The sequence below is a fragment of the Contarinia nasturtii genome, unplaced genomic scaffold (assembly GCF_009176525.2).
Source record: "Contarinia nasturtii isolate CC-2019 unplaced genomic scaffold, AAFC_CNas_1.1 Cnas_scaffold_810, whole genome shotgun sequence".
Taxonomy (NCBI): domain Eukaryota; kingdom Metazoa; phylum Arthropoda; class Insecta; order Diptera; family Cecidomyiidae; genus Contarinia; species Contarinia nasturtii.
In genome coordinates this window covers 1,417,407-1,433,046 of record NW_022198157.1, presented here as the reverse complement: position 1 = coordinate 1,433,046, position 15,640 = coordinate 1,417,407, and the positions used below count along the sequence as shown (strand labels likewise).

General features: G+C 36.7%; 6 protein-coding genes and 1 long non-coding RNA gene across 7 annotated transcripts; 3 read left to right on the top strand and 4 right to left on the bottom strand.

Annotated features, from left to right (window-relative positions):
• The first annotated feature begins 7 nt into the window (after nt 1–7).
• LOC116342141 (dipeptidyl peptidase 3-like) lies at nt 8–3,798 on the top strand. The gene is made up of 9 exons (XM_031769641.1): nt 8–250; nt 328–480; nt 543–594; nt 1,025–1,556; nt 1,627–1,709; nt 1,780–2,135; nt 2,449–2,634; nt 2,716–3,235; nt 3,293–3,798. Exons 1-9 carry the CDS (start codon nt 116–118, stop codon nt 3,472–3,474), a joined length of 2,199 nt encoding a protein of 732 aa, XP_031625501.1. The 5' UTR covers nt 8–115; the 3' UTR covers nt 3,475–3,798.
• Nucleotides 3,728–6,926, bottom strand: LOC116342140 (DNA polymerase eta). Its single transcript, XM_031769640.1, has 6 exons — nt 6,717–6,926; nt 6,194–6,552; nt 5,775–6,130; nt 5,610–5,692; nt 5,351–5,496; nt 3,728–5,291 (listed from the first exon to the last, which is right to left on the bottom strand). Exons 1-6 carry the CDS (start codon nt 6,781–6,783, stop codon nt 3,888–3,890), a joined length of 2,415 nt encoding a protein of 804 aa, XP_031625500.1. The 5' UTR covers nt 6,784–6,926; the 3' UTR covers nt 3,728–3,887.
• Nucleotides 6,927–7,232: 306 nt separating this feature from the next.
• LOC116342143 lies at nt 7,233–8,987 on the bottom strand. Its single transcript, XM_031769644.1, has 2 exons — nt 8,859–8,987; nt 7,233–8,782 (listed from the first exon to the last, which is right to left on the bottom strand). The coding sequence occupies exon 2, from the start codon at nt 8,775–8,777 to the stop codon at nt 7,275–7,277; it is 1,503 nt and encodes a 500-aa protein (XP_031625504.1). The 5' UTR covers nt 8,778–8,782; nt 8,859–8,987; the 3' UTR covers nt 7,233–7,274.
• Nucleotides 8,988–9,296: 309 nt separating this feature from the next.
• On the top strand, nt 9,297–11,108 carry LOC116342145 (26S proteasome regulatory subunit 10B). Its single transcript, XM_031769646.1, has 5 exons — nt 9,297–9,500; nt 9,679–9,798; nt 9,896–10,219; nt 10,333–10,870; nt 10,940–11,108. Exons 1-5 carry the CDS (start codon nt 9,410–9,412, stop codon nt 11,040–11,042), a joined length of 1,176 nt encoding a protein of 391 aa, XP_031625506.1. The 5' UTR covers nt 9,297–9,409; the 3' UTR covers nt 11,043–11,108.
• Nucleotides 11,109–11,110: 2 nt separating this feature from the next.
• LOC116342144 (tRNA (guanine-N(7)-)-methyltransferase non-catalytic subunit wuho) lies at nt 11,111–12,528 on the bottom strand. Its single transcript, XM_031769645.1, has 2 exons — nt 11,916–12,528; nt 11,111–11,852 (listed from the first exon to the last, which is right to left on the bottom strand). The coding sequence occupies exons 1-2, from the start codon at nt 12,440–12,442 to the stop codon at nt 11,180–11,182; spliced, it is 1,200 nt and encodes a 399-aa protein (XP_031625505.1). The 5' UTR covers nt 12,443–12,528; the 3' UTR covers nt 11,111–11,179.
• Nucleotides 12,529–12,609: 81 nt separating this feature from the next.
• LOC116342142 (cleavage and polyadenylation specificity factor 73) lies at nt 12,610–15,369 on the top strand. The gene is made up of 5 exons (XM_031769642.1): nt 12,610–12,796; nt 12,921–13,082; nt 13,200–14,053; nt 14,141–15,024; nt 15,099–15,369. Exons 1-5 carry the CDS (start codon nt 12,726–12,728, stop codon nt 15,183–15,185), a joined length of 2,058 nt encoding a protein of 685 aa, XP_031625502.1. The 5' UTR covers nt 12,610–12,725; the 3' UTR covers nt 15,186–15,369.
• LOC116342146 lies at nt 15,200–15,634 on the bottom strand. Its single transcript, XR_004201226.1, has 2 exons — nt 15,418–15,634; nt 15,200–15,329 (listed from the first exon to the last, which is right to left on the bottom strand). It is a non-coding gene; the product is annotated as an uncharacterized LOC116342146 (long non-coding RNA).
• Nucleotides 15,635–15,640: the final 6 nt, after the last annotated feature.

Genomic DNA, 15,640 nt, shown 5'->3' with positions numbered 1-15,640 from the left:
ACTGTCAAGAGTACTAGTTTAGTTCACAGCGATAGCTATTCACGCCGCATGTTCACTTCGCTACAGAGAAAAGATCTATCATATAATTTTTTATCATTTCAAAACTTTTTCCAAAATGCAACACGGAAATCCAGTGGATAAAAGCGACTTTGTGTTGTCAAATGAACAACGAATCGAAGAATTGAACATTGCTGCGGCTTTCGCAAAATTGCCAAAAGGGCAAAAGTTGTACGCTCATTACTATAGCCAGGTAACCGCTATATATTCATCACTGATAAAATTGGAGAAAACTATTTGGTTTTTTTTTCTTTTTTTGAATTTTTGCAGGCATCTCGATATATGGGTATGGTGGCATTGTTTCAATGCAGCCCGGAAGCACCGTTGATTCATTCATTGTTTCATCGCATCTTTAGAGTACAAGCCGTTGAAGACCTAAGGGCTGCTGCATTTAAAGCTGGCGTTAGTAATGATGACTTTGAGGTAATTTTGTCTTTGCAAATATTTCTATTCGGAACTCAAAATTGATGGAAATTAAATTGCAGGCATTTTTGGTTTATGTAGTCGGTTTCTTTGCAAATAACGGCAACTACAAAGGTCAGTCTGATCTAAAGTAAATTTCTGATAAATTTACTTTTTTTTTCACTCAGCGCTGCTGCCAGCATCGCCATAAAAAAATATCTTGCCGAGAATGCGTCGCCCGTTGCATCAATACAGTTATATACATGGTTGCGATGAGTTTGCACGGCACAGAGAACGACTCGTGTTGATTTCTTCGCGTTCGGTTGGATCAATACATACAAATGAAAAAAAAAAACTGTACTCTTTTTCGTTCGTGTGTATTGAGTCTTATAATCGTGTCGTGAAGTGTACTATTGTTCGCTGTGATGTTTAAACCGTTATGAATATTCGCATGCAACAGACGACACACTCTAAGCAAGTTATATTTTTATGCTGCGGATGGCAGCACCGCTGACTGAAAGTCCTGTTACTTTATTAAATCAATTTTACGAAAATCTTACTGTAGGTATGGGTGATACCAAATTCGTTCCAAATCTCGATGTGAGTCAATTCAAGTTGATTATCAAAACGAGTCAAGCGTTCAAAAAAGATCACATGGTCTCAGATTTGTGGGATAGGTGTAAAAAACCAATTTTCTACTTGACCGAACGCACCAAGTCTATTGGTCTTGCTAACGAAGGGATCACCACATATTTTTCCGAGAATTGTACAAAATTGGATTCGGATCGTATCACAGATTTTCTACAAGCGAAGAATATAATCCCTTACAATACCCGCGCATTTAAAATCGAAGATAAAGGCAAAGTTACATATCACATTAAATTGGGAGCGTTCAAAAAAGCAGAAAATATGGCGGAAGTATATAAGGGCAACACATTCATCGTTTCACGCGGTGATTATAGTCCGTTATTAGAACTGGTCAACAAGAATTTGGCTAAAGCAAAAGACTATGCCCAAAATGTTCAATTAAGAGTGGTTGGACATTACATAGATCATTTTCGCCACGGTAAAATTGGGAGTCACAAAGAAGCTACCACGTAATATTTGAATCTTTTAAATTAAATAAAACCGATCAATATAAAAAAATACTTCTTGATGTGCGTTTAGATTTTGGTTGGAAGATTCAGAAAAGCCTGTCGAAACATATTTGGGATATATTGCACCATATCGTGATCCAGCAGGCATTCGTGGTAAAATCTAGCAAAAATGAGAAAAAAAAGATTGTGTTACCCGTTTTAAAAATTTACCTTTCTTTTGCAGCTGAATATAATGGTCTGGTGGCGATGTCGAACTCCGATAAATCGGAAAAACTATCCAAATTGGCTAATAATGCTAAGCATTTCCTTCAAACATTGCCATGGCCCGCACAGTTTGAAAAGGACACATTTATTAATCCAGATTTTGCAGTAGTTGATGTATTGACATTCGATGGCTCCGTCGTTCCATCGGGGCTCAGTATCCCGCCTTATGAAGATATTCGTCAAAATTACGGATTCAAAAATCTGTCGCTGGATAATGTCCTCACTGCCAATATATATAGACCTGAAGATGAAATTCAATTTTTGTCCGATGAAGATCAAGATTTGATGAAAGCTTATCAACTTATTGCACAAGAGGTAACACACGATTCATTTGGACCAGACAATATATTTAGCTGCCGTCATCTGGATATTTTAGCTCATCTGGATGCAGATGATACAAAGTGAAAACAATAGAAGTGATTGTTATAGGTATATAAGCTTGTTATATACTGGTATTTCTATAACAATCACTTCTATTGTTTTCACTTTGTATCATCTGCTGACGGCATCCAGATGAGCTGAAATATCCAGATGACGGCAGCTAAATATATTGTCTGATTTGGATATTTGAATTGAGAGAGGTCTTAAAAAATAATTTAAATTTGCTTCCAATAAATAATTGAAATAGGTTCACGTTTGTTTACATGAGGTGCTGGGCCATGGAAGTGGAAAATTGTTAATCGCCGATGAAGATGGAAAGCTCAACTTCGACGTGTTCCTCACTCAAAATCCATTAAACCACGAACTGATAAAAACATGGTACGAGAAGGGTGAAACATTTGTTATGAAATTTGGTTCGATTAGCTCTCCTTACGTGAGTGTTTCATTTGAAAATAGAAATGTTTTAAAGATAGTTAAGCATTGAGTTGAATGTTGAAAATCAAAAAATTTGTAGGAGGAGTGTCGATCTGAAGCAGTTGCTTTGCACCTCAGTTTATATCGGAACGTCTTGAGCATTTTTGACATAACTGAGGATGATGAGGTTGACAACGTTACTTATGTAATTTGGTTGCGTATGGTGTGGATGGGTTTGACGGCTTTAGAATTCTATGATCCGACGAATCAGAAATGGTTACAAGCCCATAGTCAAGCACGTTATGTTCTGTTGCAAGTACTTATGGAGGCCGGCAATGATTTCGTTCGCATCAAAGAAACAGAAGATGGAAGGAACTTGCGGATCACGGTTGATCGCACAAAAATCAAATCAACTGGTCGCCGGGCTATTCATGATTTTCTTTTGAAACTACAAATATACAAGTCAACGGCTGACGTCGTCCATGGAACCGCTATGTTCAATGATTACGCGAAAGTGACTAATGATAGCGAACCGTATACATGGGAAAATTGGCGTGAAATCGTAATGGCACACAAAAAACCAAAAACCATTCTTCTTCAATCCAACACCGAACTAAAAGGTACATTTTCGAACTTTATAACACTTGGAAAATAAATTGAAAATATTTGTGTTTTAGGTAATGAAATGGGTGGTGAAATGGGTGGTGAGGTGATATTGAAATCATACGAGCCCACATTGACTGGTTTTATTGAGTCATGCGTTGATCGCTTTCGTTCCGACGACAAAATATTGCAGATTATTGAAGAACTTTGGATAGATTACAGAGATTATTGGCCAACTTTAACCAGATTAAATTAAGACTTCCATCATTTTGAAAATAGAAACATGAAAATATTCGAGAGAAGAGCGAAAATCAAATTTACAATCGATATCAATCTGAAATCATTAATGAAACTATATGTTTGCAAAATATTTGGGATTTTATATCGTTCGTGTTATTTTATGAAGGTTTAGAGCATGAATCGATCGATCACAAAATATTTTGTATTTCGTTTAATTTGAAAAAAAAAAAAAAAATTCTTTTTATCACTTTTTTAATTTTATCTTTAAGTCGAAATTTCTTATAAAAATGGCATGTAAAATTTCAGCAAAATAATAATAATTGTTAATCTCAACCCGTAATTTTTAAACTTAATTTTATTATGTGTTGAATCACTATCAAAACATCGCTGTAATATAATAATATTTAAAATTTATGAGGCTCTCGGCAGCTATCCATTTTGAAAAAACGATGTGATATTTTTCATTGCTTTGGGTGCATTGTTGGCAGTTGAATTCGCGGTGGCTTTCTTTTTCGATTTCTTTCCTTTGCCGTTGTTCACATTTTTGGTCGCACTATTTTGAATTGTATTATTGTTCGTTCGATTGGCATTCATTTCGGCTTTCATCAATTCATCTTGTAATTTTTTGGCTGCATGATAGTCGGCATGTTCGAATAGTTCAACGATTGGAATGTTCTTGCCACATTCCGTACACTTCTCAGTTTCTACGGTTTCGTCTGCTGTATTATCCAATGGTACTGCTGTTTGTGTGTCTGCTTGACTCGGTTGACTAAAAAACTTTTGAATTGATGTTGATTTTGTTGGTGTTTTTGTTGTAATTTTGTTTTTGCTCGAAGTTTTTTGCTTTTTTGCCGCTGGAGTCGTTGATGTGATATTTCGTTTCAATTGGCTTTGGAACTCAGCGCGTTGCTCTTGAGTCAATGCAAAAGCAAAATGTTCATCGTTGTGTATTTGAAGTTCATGTGCCATCACCTTTTTACCACACTGTTCACACTCGACCTTTGGTAGATCGGGTGGACGATAGAATTCTGCGTAGGTCTGCAAATAATCTACTTTAGTTGATGTGGATGGGACTGGCGAGGAAGAACGCTCTGTTTGTTGCACCGTTTGATTATGTTCTTCCAATTCATCCATGAGCATTTCATTGTTGAATGTATTTTCTTCGTCACTGTGTTCGGGCTCACCCTTTGTATCTGACGTTGTTGCATCTTCTTCTTCTTCTTCCTCCTCCTCCTCTTCTTCACCTTCTTCTTCGGCTTTTCTTGCTGCTTCTTCAGCCAATTTGACCTGTTTCATTCGATAATATTCGGCAATGAACGATTCCTTTGGCTCTTCCTTTTTCGCTTTTTCTTCTTTTGCATGTTCTTGTACATCTGCATTTGTGCTCGATGTTTCTATGTTCTTCTCCAGCTTATCACTAACTTCTGCTTGATTTTTCTTATTCTCAATTGTTCGCTGAAACATATCCTGTATGGTGTTGCCTTTTTTCACCTCGGTACTTTCGAATTTTCCAACATTGAGTCCGAGAAATTTGATGGGATTGTTTAAAATGTGACAATTATCGGCCGATTTGAAGAATTTGTCTGTGTTTCTCTTCAACACATCCATTGCATCGCCAACGAGTCTTTCTTCATCGAAAGCTACCAAATTGACCGTTCTTGAACTTGAAACGTCTGCATTATTTATAGTTTGAATGAAACTCACAACCATTTGCTTTGGACGTCGATTATTTTCTATCTCATCTTGTTCGAGCCGTTCGGTTATCTCTTTGGCCAATTCATGCAGCCAATGTTGCAACGTTGTGATCGCTGTAATTGCATTCCTGCCCGGAAACTTAATAAAATTTTATCTTTAATTTTTTAATATTTCAAGATTTGATTTATATGGAATACCTTTTTGCAGCAGCCAATACTCTTTGACACTAATCGCGGTGTAACCGCTTCGAGATCAATGCCACGTGAAATATTGTATAGCCATTGTCCATTTCGTTCGTCATAGCGACGTTGAAGCTCTTCTTTTGAGAATCGAACCAAATCACCTGGGGATGATCAGAAGAAAAAAATGGAAATTCATCAACATGTAATGGCACAAAATAGAAAAATGATCGAAAGAATGGATTGAAATTCCAAAGTAAAATAGTAATCAAATCACCCATGTGTTGAATGCCAAGATCTTCGCAAATTCGTTCACCAAATTTTCCACCCAGACCTTGCACCTTTCGAACTGGAAGATCTCTGTTGATTACAAATGGAATTCAAAATGAATATACCATTCAAAAAAACTAATTTTCAAAAACAAAGGAAAAAGAATTCTTACTTGAACAAGAATGGAATGTGTTTTAATGGCAAAATGGTCTGTTTATTTGGCTTGTTCATTCCACACACAAGCTTTGCCAATATTTTATTGTGTGCAATTCCGGCTGAGCATTCGTAGCCCGTTTGTTCTTTTACAGCGGCTCGAATTTCACTCACAATCGACGATGCTATCAATAGTTTTATGTCACTTTTTCGATACGCCTTCCGATCTTCCTCTGGAACGTGAGCCAATTCTTCATTGTCTTCATCAGCTTTTGTGCTTATTCGCTCCGAAATGTCCTGTACATACTCAGCAATGCTGTCATAACCAACGACATATGTATTTTTCAGTGCATTTGGTTGCAAAGAAAATTTACCCTGAAAAGAGATTCACTCGGGTCAGTCCAATTTCAATGGCCATTTCGACAGCTTTCCTTTTACCTTATTCATATCTACTAGTCTTTTTTGTACTTGTTCTGTAAGATCCAAATACGCTTCATCGACACTGGCACGAGTCAACAGTGGTGTATAAGTTTGCAAAACGGTTGCCACTTGCTTTCCAGCATTTCGATATTTTGACAAATCCGCTTTCTCACGAATGTTCGGCACCTTTACCAATTCAATATCTTCACATTGCTCTTTAGCTTCATCGCCTCGCATGTGCCGAGTTACCCCTTTGGCTCTGGCCGGGTAATTTACCGCGATAATACCACCGCCTCGCCATGCATTGTATTGTACAACTGCAATTGGTTTTCCCTTGAGTTCTGGATTCAATTGCTCCTCCACTTGACAGTAGAAGCCTAGAACATAAGATTATGGTGAAGATTTTATGGTTTTCATGGAAAGTTTCAATGCATATCAAGTTGCACAAGCACAAGGTTAATAAAGAATCATTTTCGATATTTGAATTGTGCAATCGCTTTTTGTATTGAACTCGAACAGAAATTCACTTCAAAACACTTACAATCCATATCAATAAGTGCGATGAGTCGATCATATTTGTTGTTGATACTAGTTTGGGGCTTTGACATTTTCGTTTAATCAAAATTACTTATATACAAAGAAATTGATTTTATTTTAGTAAATATTCACAACAAGTTCAAACCCTATATATACTACTATAAGCATTCCTATATTGCCAAAAGCTACTTGATCAACAAACAATATATTTCAATTGGTGTGAATTGCTTTGTTTTGACGTTTCTAGTCCTCTATTTAGCGGGAAAATGTCATGAAGGCAGGTTTACACGTCCAATATAAACGATTCAAGAATAAAGGGATTTATTTGAAAAGGATAATTCATAATGCATTCGGATAAAAACACATTCAAAGGAAACAACCACAAAAGTCATCTAAAGTCCAATAATGCCTTTTGGTATGTGATCTATTTTGAAACGATGACGCTCCACCTGAATTTTAATCAATGAATTTGAAGAAAAAAAAAACCAACACATATTTTTCATTTTTTGATTTATTGTAGACAATATTTCATACTGTAAAGAATTTTTCCATTTGCTTAATCCTATTTAAAATCATATCGCGTGTAATTGAACAACAAAAAATTCAGAATTGGAATTGGTAATTGCAGAGATCGAATTCGTGACAATCGCTCAGAAGAGGTCTGCTGCAATCCGTTTTGATCCTGTTGCAGAATGCTCGATCGAATAATTGCTCGACAAAGGCATTTCAAATCACATTTATTTCGAAAATAGCCATTTACGCAAAATCTTTGTAAGCCCTCATGCTGTTCATATGGATTGGCATCTACAAATATTTTATTTCGCATGCATCCCTCGATGAAAACGTCCGCCGTTCGTTCCGATGAAAATGGCATCAGTAAAAGTAGTAAATTGTTGAGATACGTTGACGTTGGTGTGAATAACAATAGTTTTTCAATGTTCAATAAATCTCCAATTTGCATGATGTCAAACATTTGCATAAAATCGTCAAGCATTTGTGTGCCCTCGAGTGGTTCGTTTGGCATGAATTTCAGCATCACACAATTTAGAGATTCTAAGTTCAGTTTTGGTCGCATCACTTTAAAAATGTCGCTAAAAAGTGTTCGATCGTATTTGAAAATGTTGTGTAAATCGGTGAAAATATGCGAATAGAGTATGTCGTTCTTAAGTTGATCATTTTCAACCACAACGAATCGATTAATTTGTGAATGCAATGCAATTGTTATCATCTGAAAATCGAAATCGACCAGCTGTAATGAGTCCAGCATTTTTCGCACTAAATCTTGATGCTCGTTCATGTGGCTCATATAAAACTGCTCGACGATCCACTGAAATATTTCATGTCGTTTGAATAGGCAAGTGAAACTTATTGGCAACATCATCTGTTGAACGCAATCTTCGGCTTCTAGATCGTATGTTAGTGGGATTAATTTTTTGAAGATTTCAAAACGATTGTATGTCTCATGTTCCACATTATCTTCACATGGTAGCACCGCAACAGTGATTGCATTCAATCCGACTGTATTGAAATGCTTTGGATCGTGCATGTTGGTTTCTAGTAAATATGCCATCATTTCCAAATTTACTTTTCGAGCGGCAAGAAACAGACAATTTTCATTGTCCCAATCGAATTGATCGGGGAATGTAACTTTCATTTCGTTCAGAGTTTCGATCATTGTTTGCACAGTTTCCAGCGAATTTTTTAAAACTGCTTTGTGCATCGGATAGACATTTTCGTTGTTGGACAAATTGAAAAGATTGATATCGGCTTTAAGTAGCGCTCTTATGATTGGTTGTGATGCACCACGATCCACGGCTACATACAAACACGTTTGACCTTCAAACGATTTCCATTTTGTGTCGATGTAACCACAAGACAATAGTAGTTGTACACAATCGTATGAATTACTAGCTACCACATGATGCAACGGACCCCATCTGTGATTATCAAACACCTCGTATTTTCGCCGATTCCGATTCTTTTCAATGTATTTCGTTAGAAAATCATATTCACCGCGTGAGCAAGCCACCAATAAATTTTGTTGTTTGATACTTCGTTCTGTCATAATTCCTATGGAAAATTATCGACTTATTAGAACGGCAAAAAATATTAAAGTCATTTTCTCTGTTCGCATTGTATAAATTACCTTATTTTTGTGATGGATCAAATAAACTACTGAATTTCGGTTACATTGTAAAACATTACGAAAATGTTCAAGATGTTTTTTTTTTTAATCGCGCAACAAAATTGTGTTTATTGAAGTTTTGTTTTGAATTTGGACGTTTTGACACTTGCAAAGTGTCCAATTTAAAAAAGGTCAACAAATGGCGAATTCACAAGTGCCCAATACGCAATAACCGTTGAATTAATTCATTTTTTAAGCATAAAATGACGATTCATTAAGCACTAATCTGTTTTCTTCGAATTATTGTATTTAATGTATTTGTTATTGAGTGATAACAAAAATAAAGAGCAAAAAAATAGACATCGAATTTCAAAACTCAATTTCCATTCCAGCGAATTCATAGATGGCGTTACGTTCATCTTTCCATTACGCTGAAAGTGTCAAAATGGTTGTGACATTGCACAAAACGGCTTTGTTACAAGAAAACAAATCATCATCATAGTTGAAGCAATCAGTAGTGAATTGCTTCGTTTGTTTTGGAAATTTTGAAAGAGAAAATCAATCGGTAAAAAATGGCAGTGGATCCAAGCAGAGACCGAGCCTTGGGCGACTATCGTAAAAAACTTCTGGAACACAAAGAAGTCGAGTCTCGTCTCAAAGAAAGTGAGTAAAATTCCTGTATTTTTCTACTCATTTCACTGTGTATGCAATAGGTTATGTCAACCATTGAATTTGTCAAGTCATTGGAGATGCAGTCAATTAATCCCAACACTGTACCTTCAAATGTGATTATCGGTGAAAGTAAATCATCAAATGTTTTATTTCAATTGAATATTTTCAGTGCGCGAGCAATTGAAGGAATCAACGAAGCAATTCGATAAATCAGAGAATGACTTGAAAGCACTTCAAAGCGTCGGTCAAATTGTCGGTGAAGTACTAAAACAGCTGACGGAAGATAAGTGTAAGTATTACACTACATTTAAATTATTCGGATAAAATCTGTTAAAAAAACCAATCCGATTATATATTAAAAAAAAAAAACCAATCCGATTTTGCAGTTATTGTCAAAGCAACGAATGGGCCGCGATATGTGGTGGGCTGTCGTCGTCAATTGGATAAAACAAAATTAAAATCTGGCACTCGCGTTGCACTCGATATGACCACATTAACAATTATGCGTTATTTACCACGCGAAGTTGATCCATTGGTTTATAATATGTCGCACGAAGATCCAGGGGAGGTCACCTACTCAGCTATTGGTGGTTTGAGTGAACAAATTCGTGAATTACGTGAAGTTATTGAATTGCCATTGATGAATCCAGAATTGTTCCTTCGCGTTGGTATTACACCACCAAAGGGTTGCTTGCTTTATGGCCCACCAGGTAAATGAATTTGAAGAATTTTCAATGGGATTTTTTTTTTGAATCGAAAGACATGATTTTCTAATAAATCTATAATGAAATTCTTTCTTTTTTTTTCAACAAAACCAAAAAAGGTACTGGTAAAACATTGTTGGCTCGTGCCGTTGCTTCGCAGCTCGATGCAAACTTCTTAAAAGTCGTGTCCAGTGCTATTGTTGATAAGTACATTGGCGAGAGTGCACGATTGATTCGTGAAATGTTCAATTATGCCCGCGATCATCAGCCATGCATCATTTTCATGGATGAAATCGATGCGATTGGTGGTCGTCGTTTCTCGGAGGGAACATCCGCCGATCGTGAAATTCAACGTACGCTCATGGAATTGCTGAATCAAATGGACGGTTTCGATTCATTGGGTCAAGTGAAAATGATAATGGCAACAAATCGTCCGGACACTCTTGATCCGGCCTTGTTGCGTCCAGGTCGTTTGGATCGTAAGATCGAAATTCCATTGCCAAATGAACAAGCCCGCTTGGAAATTCTTAAAATTCATGCCGGACCAATAGCCAAGCATGGTGAAATCGATTACGAGGCCATCGTTAAATTGTCAGATAATTTCAATGGAGCCGATTTGCGTAACGTTTGTACTGAAGCTGGTCTTTTTGCTATCAGGTACATTCAGCGATTAAGACTTAAGATTTTTGTTCAAAATATGCTAATGGTTTTTACTTCGAATTTCAGAGCTGAACGGGAGTACGTGATACAAGAAGATTTCATGAAAGCCGTACGCAAGGTGTCCGATAATAAAAAACTGGAAAGCAAATTAGACTACAAGCCAGTATAAAAATATTTAATAAAAAAAACACCATGGATTCACTTCGATATGAAAATATAAACATTTATTATAAAATTCTTTTCTTTCTCACAATAAAACACGCGTAATTTTCAATGAAAAATAATAAAATAAAATAACATTTAGAGTTATTTTGATTTTCCATATTTTAGCTCAAGGCGCCTCTTTTTACGCTCATGATAGTCGCTTGTGTTGTCAATGCGCGCCTTTAACAACTGAGCAATGTCTTCACACGGTTGAAGCGTTGTCGATGTTAACTTCTCCTTGAGAATATTAAATACTTTTTCCAAACCAGTTTCGTTTACTTTGATTTCATCATTTGAACGTGTGATTTCCAATTGCTTGAGAAACAATTCATTATTTTCGTCCAATCCGGAAAACCATAGGGAATTATTTGATTCATAAGCAATCGAGCTAATGTATTTTACATTGTCGTTTAGTTCATGTTCGGCAAGTGTTTGTACTTCCAATTGATTGTCTTTAGTGGTTAGTTCGAAAATACTGATTGATATGCCTTCGTCGAATGACACAACAGCGAATTGATTGCATGAGTTTTGAGTCAAACGCAATCCACGTGCTGGTAATTCTAATCGAAATAATTCCTTTCCATCAATATGCTTCCATAGCCGAAGAGTCTTATCACCCGAAATTGAAACTAAAACACTGTCATTTTGTTCAGTTTTCACTTCTTCGATGGCTGACACATACTCCAAATGGCCAAGACAATAGGATTCGACGACTTCGGTCTTTGGGTAATTTGTTACACGAATTTTCTCATCTCGATCACTGCTTACGATGTATCTGGGAAAGGAAAGTTTAGTACATTTGGTATTTGAAAAAGTGTGAATAGAGGTAGGTACTTACTTCAAATCGTTTGTCATCAAAACATCCAACACAATGGAGAGATGCCCCAATATCCATTTAGCTTCACCACTTGGCTTGTCCAATTGACTGCAGTCCAAAATGGAACAATCGCCTGTTTTGTCAGCGATTAGAAGATTTTTCGAGTCTGGTGTGAATCGTACAACACTTATGGCTCTGGTCAATTGAAGATTTTGCACTAAATTCAGCGTTCCGTTGTTTATTTGATAGAGAAATAGGAATTTATCGCCAATCGTTGTAACGACTACTAGTTGATTCGAAGGCGAAACAGCCAAACGGTTTATGTCACCGAATTCAATGTTACCATGGTCTTCCTCTGCATTCTCCTCATTCTCATTGTTTTCATTTTTTGATGATTTTCCATTTTTCACCACATTGTTTTCGGCAAGAATTCGCGGAATTTTCGGCACTTCAGCCAACGAATGCGTTTGATTCTTCGTATTCCATACGAAAATATTTCGTTGTGCACTTAAAATGACGTATTCACCGCACTTTGCTATCAGAGCCATTTCTTTTATTCCAATAAAAACAAATTTAGAATGAATGGAGATACATTCAGTTGAAATGTGGTTGAATTGATTTGAGGTTAGGTTTCATTCTACCCATCAAACTCATTTCGCCGTGAGTACACAGTAAACAAATGAATGAAATGTCAATGTGTATCGAAATGTCAGACAGCCGCATGAACAAAACACAGTTTGTGTAGACGAGTAACGCGAAACAGTGTTGTAGCTGAATCCAAACCAAACTAATTTTGAACAAAAAAATTCATTGATTTTAAACAGCAGAAATATGGCAACGAAACGGAAAAACGATATTGATATTCCCGATGAAGAAAGTGACGTACTCCTAATTCGACCACTGTGAGTATTTCGTAGATGGTTTTACCATTGAGGACTTTTGCCTTGAACATAATTGTTATGGCTACGTGATTTTTGGTATACAAACAGTTTGTAAGATGATGCAATTTTGATTTTTGTTTTACAGTGGCGCCGGTCAAGAAGTGGGCAGATCGTGTATTATGCTCGAGTTTAAAGGGAAAAAAATTATGTTGGACTGTGGCATTCATCCAGGACTATCGGGAATGGATGCATTGCCATTCGTTGATCTCATCGAAGCAGACGAAGTTGATTTGCTTTTCATTTCACAGTAAGTTTAGATGAAACATGAAAATGTTTAATCATCGATAAATTGATTAAACCGGAAATCATGTCAATTCAGTTAAATTCAAAATTAATCGATTTTTCATTTTTTCACAATTCACAGTTTCCATTTGGATCATTGTGGTGCGTTGCCGTGGTTTTTACAAAAAACCAGTTTCAAAGGTCGTTGCTTTATGACGCACGCAACAAAAGCCATTTATCGATGGATGTTATCCGATTATATAAAAGTTAGTAACATATCAACCGAACAAATGCTTTACACGGAAGCGGATCTCGAGGCAAGCATGGAGAAAATCGAAACAATCAATTTCCACGAAGAGCGTGATGTGATGGGCGTTCGATTTTGGGCCTACAATGCCGGTCATGTTTTAGGGGCGGCCATGTTCATGATTGATATCTCAGGTGTGAAAATTTTGTACACGGGTGATTTTTCACGTCAAGAAGATCGTCATTTAATGGCAGCCGAAATTCCAACGATGAAACCAGATGTTTTAATCACCGAATCAACGTATGGAACACACATACATGAGAAACGCGAAGATCGTGAATCTCGTTTTACTGCCTTAGTACAAAAAATCGTTCAGCAAGGTGGACGATGTTTGATTCCAGTGTTTGCATTGGGTCGTGCCCAAGAACTGCTTTTAATTTTGGACGAATTTTGGTCTCTAAATCCTGAATTACAAGAAATTCCCATCTACTATGCATCGTCATTGGCAAAGAAGTGCATGGCAGTCTATCAGACGTATATCAATGCGATGAACGACAAAATCCGCAGACAGATCGCCATAAATAACCCCTTTGTTTTCCGACACATTTCGAATTTAAAGGGAATCGATCATTTCGAAGATGTTGGCCCGTGCGTTGTGATGGCATCGCCGGGTATGATGCAAAGCGGTTTATCAAGAGAACTCTTTGAATTATGGTGCTCAGATCCGAAAAATGGCGTCATCATTGCCGGTTTGTTTTACTTGTTCTCTCTCTCTCTCTCTCTCTCTCTCTCTCTTCATCATTATTAATGCAATTATTATTCATTCAATCGAATAGGTTATTGTGTAGAGGGAACATTGGCCAAAACCATTCTCTCGGAACCAGAAGAGATTACAACGATGTCCGGTCAAAAAGTTCCATTGAATATGTCAGTTGATTATATTTCATTTTCGGCTCACACAGACTATCAACAGACCAGTGAATTTATTCGTTTGCTAAAACCGATCCATGTTGTTCTCGTTCATGGCGAACAAAACGAAATGTTCCGCTTGAAATCGGCACTTCAGAGAGAATATGAAAGCGATAAGAATGCAAATATTACTTTTTACAACCCACGCAATACGCACACGGTTAGTTTGCATTTCCGCGGGGAAAAAACGGCCAAAGTGATGGGCACATTGGCGATTAAAAAACCAGACGATGGTGATACATTATCGGGCGTTTTAGTGAAACGAGATTTTAAGTACCACATTTTGGCATCGACTGATTTACCGAAATACACTGACATGAGCATTTCAGTGGTGACTCAACGTCAAAGTATTGCATTTAATGGCAGTGTTATTAGTTTGAAAATGCTTTTGGATCGCATAGGTGGACCCGGTACAGTAGAAACCATCGAAGCCGATTCAAAATTCAAGATTTTCAATAGCATTGACATAACAATTGATGGAAAATTACTGATCATGGAATGGGAAGCAACACCAATTACCGATATGTATGCCGATACAGTTGTAGCGAGTCTCATGCAAACTGAACTCGTCGGTAATACAATAAGAGCAACTGGCGCATGCACAAAATCAGATCGATTGCATTTCAAAGAGTGTTTAATTGAAACACTGCAAGATATGTTCGGAGATGATTCGGTTCCCAATTCAATCGTTGGCGATAGTTTAGTGGTAACCGTCAACGATAAAAAAGCTGATATCGACTTGGAGTCGTTGGTATGTAAAAATTGTTACGTTTTCGAATTGAATTGTGTACAATCGTTGATACTTTTTTCGTTTTATTTCGATAGATCGTAAAGTGTGAGGGTGACGAAGTCCTAGAGGAGACATTATCAGTTGCGGTTAAAAAACTCCACCAAGCTCTTTTTTTCAAATAAAAAAAAACACAAGATTAACACTACGACTGACTGAATTTTATTGAATAAAAAAAAGCTTTTTGAGTGACAGATCACAGCATTTTGAAGGCACATTCGAAGAAATCGCTCCTAATCTTGGTTTAATTCGTTGCAGCTCAGGAATTCCTGAAAAATTAATAATAAAATTATGAAATTTAGCTGGCAATTTACAGTATGTCTTGATTATTATAAAAATAAATATTACATTACATACCTTCCATCTTCTACACGTTTCAATCGTTTATCCATTTCATCCAATCGCTTTTCACATCCGTCCAATCTCTGGTTTATTAAATGTTGTGAATTTGTTTCGGTGTCATTCGGTCTTGTTTGAGCTGGTTCGTCGATAATATATATGTTTTCAATTGGTACCAAAAGACACCAATTGCCCCAAACGAAGTGATTAAAACGCCGATATTTGACACCAGCTGTGCCTT

Bases quoted from the DNA above. Each gene is read 5' to 3' on its own strand.
- LOC116342144 (XM_031769645.1), bottom strand. From the start codon at position 12,442: ATGGCTCTGATAGCAAAGTGCGGTGAATACGTCATTTTAAGTGCACAA. The intron at 11,853-11,915 runs GTAAGTACCTAC...TTCCTTTCCCAG, and splicing joins TTGATGACAAACGATTTGAA to ATACATCGTAAGCAGTGATC.
- LOC116342141 (XM_031769641.1), top strand. From the start codon at position 116: ATGCAACACGGAAATCCAGTGGATAAAAGCGACTTTGTGTTGTCAAAT. The intron at 595-1,024 runs GTCAGTCTGATC...ATCTTACTGTAG, and splicing joins AAATAACGGCAACTACAAAG to GTATGGGTGATACCAAATTC. The intron at 2,136-2,448 runs GTAACACACGAT...TAATTGAAATAG, and splicing joins ATCAACTTATTGCACAAGAG to GTTCACGTTTGTTTACATGA.
- LOC116342145 (XM_031769646.1), top strand. From the start codon at position 9,410: ATGGCAGTGGATCCAAGCAGAGACCGAGCCTTGGGCGACTATCGTAAA. The intron at 10,220-10,332 runs GTAAATGAATTT...AAACCAAAAAAG, and splicing joins CTTGCTTTATGGCCCACCAG to GTACTGGTAAAACATTGTTG. The intron at 10,871-10,939 runs GTACATTCAGCG...TTCGAATTTCAG, and splicing joins GCTGGTCTTTTTGCTATCAG to AGCTGAACGGGAGTACGTGA.
- LOC116342142 (XM_031769642.1), top strand. From the start codon at position 12,726: ATGGCAACGAAACGGAAAAACGATATTGATATTCCCGATGAAGAAAGT. The intron at 13,083-13,199 runs GTAAGTTTAGAT...CACAATTCACAG, and splicing joins GATTTGCTTTTCATTTCACA to TTTCCATTTGGATCATTGTG. The intron at 14,054-14,140 runs GTTTGTTTTACT...TCAATCGAATAG, and splicing joins AAATGGCGTCATCATTGCCG to GTTATTGTGTAGAGGGAACA.
- LOC116342140 (XM_031769640.1), bottom strand. From the start codon at position 6,783: ATGTCAAAGCCCCAAACTAGTATCAACAACAAATATGATCGACTCATC. The intron at 5,497-5,609 runs GTGATTTGATTA...GATCATCCCCAG, and splicing joins TCTTGGCATTCAACACATGG to GTGATTTGGTTCGATTCTCA. The intron at 5,292-5,350 runs GTATTCCATATA...AATTTTATTAAG, and splicing joins GTATTGGCTGCTGCAAAAAG to TTTCCGGGCAGGAATGCAAT.
- LOC116342143 (XM_031769644.1), bottom strand. From the start codon at position 8,777: ATGACAGAACGAAGTATCAAACAACAAAATTTATTGGTGGCTTGCTCA.